Raw genomic sequence first — 7,007 nt, 5'->3', positions numbered from 1 at the left:
TAGTGGGCCATATAGTGGGTACGCTTTTTTCCCAAAAGGCCACAACAATCAAACAGTACCATCCGTCAGTTTCCTTCATCTTCCCCACTGACTATTGGACAGCAAAATGTTTTTTTCCCACCATAGTGCAGCAATCCAACGGCTATGATCATTTGATTCATGTAAATTTCGAACCATAATCCATCCACAGTAGAGTTGACTCCATGAACGGATCTGATTGACACGTCAGCATTGATGTAACCGAAGACGACATAAGAAAATCGAATCCGACTAATCTACTCAATTATACTCATGAAAGAGACAAACACACGTTTTTTTATTTTATTAATTGTAAAAACCTCCCCTCTGGTTTGAATTATTACAAGTAGCTCCCGTCTGCTTCTGTGCGTCAGAGGAATCTACACCAAATGACAAAGCTACCCTTGTCCTAGAAGTTCGTCGGAATCTACTCCAAATGACAAAAATACCCTTTTCCTAGAAGTTGTTCGGCCCGAACCAGGGGGGTATCTGAAATTATCAGAAACCAGGGGGGGAGGTGTTTGCAATTATTCATTTCCACACACATTTACAATCCAACCATTTCCACATTTTCCGTCAAAACGACAAAACCTAATGAAACGGCGCTAAGACGGAGCCGTCGGTCCGTCAGACGTCAGTGCTGCACGTTGCTGGCTGCTGCAGGCTGAAGATGGGCCCCGCTCTTCCATCCTTGCCAACGCACGTCAGGTAAGCCGGGCAGCTGACGTACAGCTGGTATTGCCCGGACACCCACGTCCCGACCTTCCACTTCAAAACGCCTTTTACCTTCACCGTGATAACGGCGAGCCCGACGGCGTGGTCACGGTCGAATGCCACGCCGAGGTATGGCGAGATAGGAATGGACGCTCCACACAGAAGCGGGGACCAGATGCTAACGTCGTTATCACCCTGGTAGACGGACGGCAAGCCGGTCGATAACGTGATCTGCTCGTTGTGGTAGGAAGCGTACATGTCGAGACTATCGTAGTAGATGCCGACGCGGGAGTTGGGATTGCGGGAGTACAGAGAGACTTGGAGAGTGGACGTTAGGAAGTTGGGGGAGGTCATGTTGAATTGGTAGACCGTCGCGTCTTGGATGAAGAAGCTGGGTTTGGTAGGGCGCAGGGCTAGGTAAATGACGAGGATTATGAATACCACGGCGATTACAAAGCCGAGGAGGGTGAACAAGAGGGGACGGTAGAGCTTCTTCCACTTGCAGTCGTGCTTCCCGCAGTCGTGGCGGAGAGCCATGATCGGGCCGAGGAATTGAAGAGGAGTCGGAGATCTGTCGAGCGAGTGGGAGAGAGCGAGAGCGTGAGGGTGGTAGAAATATGCACGACTTTGTTTTGGGTCCGTCGCGACTTAGAAATGGTATTTCTCTCCATCCAATGGGATCCATATGATGAACTGATCTTGAGATTTGAACCGTCCGTTTTCTTTATACTAATATAAATAAACCATAAACCTATAATCATACCTTAGTAACGATCCTTTCCATTGATTTTTTATAGTTTAATTATATCCATTGAAATTTTTTTTCGTTTATTTAAAGTTATCCGAAAATTTTCTTTTATATTGTTATGATTTTAAGAAGGTTCCACATATGAACGGTTCAGATCAGTGGAATACTTAGTGTAGTTAGATCCAGTAGGCAGCGACATGTAAACTTTTATGAGTCGCGACATAGGCAAAACAAATTCGCCACAGAAAAAGACAGGACTGGTGTCGTTGACTTAATTGGAACCACTGCGTGTACGGAGTCGGTCCAGGCAGTAGCTCTGTGGGGCCCACCGTGATGTATCAGTTTTATCCAGGCCGTCCATTTATTTTTCCATACTATTTGAGGATATGAGCCAAAAAAAAAAGGCTGAAGTGGATGACACATAGGAAGCAGCATAGATAATAACGCTCACCATTGAAACCTTCCTAGGGCCCACCATGATGTTTATTTTCCATCCAACTGTTCATAAGTTCACATAGACCTGGATGAAGGGAAAACAAAAAAAAGATCAGCTTGATCAAAACTTCTGCGGCTCCCAAGAAACTTTTAATGGCAGATGTTCAATCCACACCGTGTGGTCCACTTGAGATTTAGATCTGAATCGTTTTTGGTTTAATGCTGTAAAATGATTTGAAAAAATAGATGGACAGCATGGATAAAAACTATACATTACGATGAGCCCTACAAAGGTACGGATTGCATATTGACCCTGTACGGACGTAGCTACTTGTTGGTGCTACGTGCGCCTCACCGTGATGTATGTGTTTTATCCACGCCGTCCATCCATTTCGATTTCATTTTACGGCGTGATCCAAAAACTGATGCAGATCCAATTGATCAGGTAGACCATACCACCGGAAACAGTGATGATTAAAAGGGTCCACAAAAGCATTGGATGAAGCTGATATCTGCGTTTTCCCTTCATTCACAGACCGTGTGACCTACGATCCTTGCTCTTGCTCGGGTGGTAGACCTTCGGGAGTTTCAACACCAAGTCAAGGGTTCGAGTATCCATACGTGGTGAAAGCGCACCACCGCGTAAGTGTGCGCGCGTGTGTAAAGAAAAAAAAAAGAAGGAAGAAGGTATGTGTGACCTAATCAATGGCAAATAAACATTACAGTGGATCCTAAAAAGTTTTTAACGGTGAGCATTTAATCGCGGCTGTTTTCCTGTGGTAGGATCCACCTTATATTTGGATCTACCTTATTTTTGGGCTTATGCCTAAAATGATATGGAAAAAGAGATGAACAGCATGGATACAGCACACATTATGGTGGGGTCCACAGATCACCGACCAGCAGCGACTGTGTTTCAAGAAAAACCCCCTCGTGTTGAAAGATCTTAAATCTTTCATTATTCAAAGCTTCGCTAGACCGTTTATCTTGGAAGCAAAGAGGTCAAGTGATTAAAGGATTGAAAATACTCCAATCTAAGATCCTTTAGTTTTTTTACTTTTTTCCCTATCCTGTCATATGAACGGTTTCGATCATTTAAAGATCACCGCGTATCTAAAATTTGAACTCCATGCATACAATGTAGTAATACGTCGGGATGTACTGTAGCAGACCACCGCGATCGCGGACGCAGGTTGCGGGCACAAAAAGTTCATATGGTCAGAAGCTTCGTGGGGCCCACAGAGAGGCCTGTGACAAATCCACTCTTTCCATCAGTTTTTCAAGATATTAATAAAATAAAAATATAAAAATCAGTCAGATGTAAAATTCATATGGACCACACCAAACGAAACAATGGATACGAAAACGTAGATCGTTGAAACCTTCCTGGAGCCGATCATTATGTTTATATCTCATCCAAACCGTTCATAGGATTTTTCCCACTCAGATAAACTGTAGACACAAATATCATCCTAATAAAAACTTCTGCGGTTCCCAAAAAGTTTCCAATGGTGAACGTTGGATCCCTGCTGTTTCGTTTGTTATGGCTCACATGAATTTTTTAATCTACCTGGATTTTAGAATTCTGTACTATCGTGGTCTCGAGAAACGGATGGATGGAGTGGATTTTCCACGGGCATCTTTATGGGGCCATACAGCTTCCTACTACGCGAACTTCACGTGCCACTGCCAGGCAATCCGCATACCGGGATTGCTGGCCGTGTTTCTCTGATTCGATACACGTCGAGAATACACGACGGATGCTATTTGCTCACGTCCATCTCCACATGAAAAAAGGCCAATTCTACGGCACGTGCTGATGTGGCACACGTGTGTGATATCCCCACCATAGGAGGTGACTGTTCCTTACCTGAATAGTCCTGCTGGTCCATTCATCAGGTGGGCCCTTAAATTCACGAAAATTGATAATAAAAAGAAAAGTAACTAATGGTCTACATCAAGTGGGAACGGGTTAATGAACACATGTGGGGCGTTTGCGTTTGGCGCGTTTTTGACTTGCTAAAGTACATCCGGACTTTTGTTTTCGAGGGACGCGGATTGACTACAAGCTAGGTGGGCCCACTGTCATGTTTGTGAGAAATTTGCCCGGTCAATCCGTTTTGCCCGCTCATGTTACGGTAACGGCCAAAAATGAGTCAGATCCAATACTCAAGTGGTCTAGACAACAGCAAACGGTAGGTATTGAATGCCTACCTTTTCAACAGTCTCAGGGTAATAGAAGTTCTCGATGAGGCTAATATTTGTGTTTTCAGTTCATCCCAGTAGGAATGTTGCTATGAACGGTTTAGATGGCATATAGATATTATGGTGGAGTTCGGAAGGTTTCAACGGTAGCCATTTCTCCCCCACTTTTTCGGGTCGTGTGGTTCACTTGCATTTTGGGCCTGCGTCAGGTTTGAGATCATGTCCAAACATGAGATGAAAAATAGATGTACATGGTGATTCCTCACAAAACATCAGGCGTCCGTTTTAAAGAGCGGGATTGTGGATTGCAAGGAGATCCGATTAGCAGGAATATCACTGTTGGCCCAACTCTTTTGGGCTACCCTGTTATATGTGTTTTATCCACGCCGTCCATCTGTTTTTCCAACTTTTACGAGACGAGACAAAATAATGAGGCAAATCTAATGCCCAAGTGGGTCACACCACGGGAACAGTAGTCATTGAACACTTGCTGGCTTCCGAGACTTGCTCACCTTGTAGCCACTACGCCAAAATCGCAAATTTACGATGGACCAAATCCGTCGTAAAGACAAATAAACGACGGCTTTCGTCCGTCGCTATTTACTAAGTCGTTTTTTCCGACTGATAAAATCCATCATCCAATCTCCGATGGATAAGGTCCGTCGCATTGTAGCGACGGATAAGATCCGTCACAAAAAATAAAATTCCGTCGAAAAATTCGAATAAAGCGTCCTTTAAAATTATTAGCGACGGATAAGATCCGTCGCTAATATGAGTAAGCGACGGACATTAAATCCGTCGTTGAAATTGAACTAATTCAGAAATTAGCGACAATTTGGTCCATCGCTGAAATATCTGTGAATAAATAAAAATATTATCAGATTTTTATTATTATTATTTTTTTTCAAATCTTATACCTGATGGTCATTCAAAAAATAATTCAATACAATTGTTTAATAAGAATTCTATTCACAAAATAAATCCTATTCACATGATAGTTTAATAAGAATCCTATTCATCAAACTAAAAAGTTCGATCATACTGAAAATAAAAATTCCCTGCCAAAGCATTATATGTTACCTCATATGAAAAATACATGCACATAAATGGAATCTACTAAATATGATTACCTCATATAACAACATATAACCATTGACTTGCAAAAGCCTGCAACTCCCTAATGAAATCTAATATATACTTGCATACTTCTAGGAGACGGGAGCCGATGGGACACTTCTTTCTCCTAGAGCAATTACAAAACATGACAAAATCAATAATTATCACAGTATTTCTAGAAGACGGAACATTAATTAATTAAATACAAATAGAAGAAAAGCCTCATTGAGAGTACATGAATGTTTGAAGTGGTTTTTGTATCGATAAATGACTTCATTGTCCTGCACAGCAGCCTAAAACCAGGTCCAGCATTGATGATAAACATTCGGCACAATGTCTGTACAAGAGCAAGTCCAATGTTATAGGCAAGCACTATCTAGATGCACATTTCCATTAACAACTCGAATTCCTATTTAATTTCTGGTCTGAACCAAATAATGATTACACCCCATCTCGTCCATTTCAATCCCGCACAGATCCATTTCTGTCCCAGTTTTAGTCCCCAATTAGTCAGGTGACTCATTTCAGGTCAAACCAAAAACGATAAGACTGGATGGCACCAAGTTGTATCGGACAACATTTAAAACCATGTTAGTAGGTGGGTGATGTAAGGGAGTGTAGGGCTAGAAAAACTTTGTACATGAGAAAAATGAAAGAAGGTGCAGAAAATAAGAGGTAGAGTAGATTTGCGACATCAAACTTACATTTAAGCTTTTTAACAAGCTCAGCTCATCCATTATAGATGCAACCTCCTAAGGAAGTCTGAGAGCCGTAAAGAACCATGAATTTTGTAAGAAACAAATGCAAGCAAAAGGATACAGATGCACCAGATAGTGTGCTTGAATACCAAAAGAAAAATTGGAGAAAGTGATGCCAAAGCAAAGCTAAACCTGATATCTTTAGCTATCACAATGTTTCCATCTTCAGCGCCAAGATGGTGTAGTACCACTTCTACTAACCGGCCATCACAGTATGCATGCTGAAATAACAAAATGCATGAAATCAAGCCCTGGAAAATTGGCATGCTATAATGAAACAATTACCATAACAGGTATGCTACAAGTGGAAGAAACAAGACATGGAACCCATAGCATGCAATTGTCCGGGGAAAAGGCAATGATCCCTCCCGCCCTCTCAATCCCTTGAAAAGATTCACACAGGTTACAAGGAAGCTAGCACTAACAAAACATGACAAAATCAATAAAAACAATTTCATGATGGAGTTCCACATTAACTAGAGATAATTTGATTTCACTACTAACAACAGGGATGGATGTTTCATATGATAGACAGACCATCGATGCCACTAACCAATAGTTTGCACGGCGTATACCGTCTCATAGATTACATTTGTCATCTATCATGAAACTTTATGAGGAAGCAACTGGTTCCCGCCATGGAATTTTCAATGGGATAAGTTTCCTAATGCTTGGACAGAGATCTATCCTAACTTTCCATACAGTTTACAAAAACTTACAAGGAAAAAAAGGGATACATTAGCTTCTGGATTTAAGATGCTTAAATCTTCTTTTCATGTCAGTATCACATTAGCCTAAGCTTCACCACATTTGGTCCTAAATACAGATTTGACTGGCTGCATTTTTCGGAATAGAACATCAACAACAAGGCCAGATTGATGAAACATACATACAAAATCTGGTAGGTCAGGAAATAATCTCAATCACAATTTAACTATTTCTTTTAAGTGAATGGAACATTTACGATTCAATTGGGCTGTGCATGCAAGACAGTGTAAGTGAAAGATTGACTA

The 7,007-nt window shown here is 41.6% G+C and overlaps 1 protein-coding gene across 1 annotated transcript; it reads right to left on the bottom strand.

Moving 5' to 3' along the window:
* Positions 1 to 239: 239 nt before the first annotated feature.
* LOC131234909 (NDR1/HIN1-like protein 1) lies at positions 240 to 1,306 on the bottom strand. Its single transcript, XM_058231905.1, has one exon. It carries the CDS (start codon positions 1,267 to 1,269, stop codon positions 646 to 648), a length of 624 nt encoding a protein of 207 aa, XP_058087888.1. The 5' UTR covers positions 1,270 to 1,306; the 3' UTR covers positions 240 to 645.
* Positions 1,307 to 7,007: the final 5,701 nt, after the last annotated feature.

Source organism: Magnolia sinica, chromosome 19, assembly GCF_029962835.1.
Source record: "Magnolia sinica isolate HGM2019 chromosome 19, MsV1, whole genome shotgun sequence".
NCBI classification, from domain to species: Eukaryota; Viridiplantae; Streptophyta; class Magnoliopsida; order Magnoliales; family Magnoliaceae; genus Magnolia; species Magnolia sinica.
The sequence above is the reverse complement of the archived record's forward strand: the minus strand, read 5'-3'. Positions and strand labels throughout refer to the sequence as shown.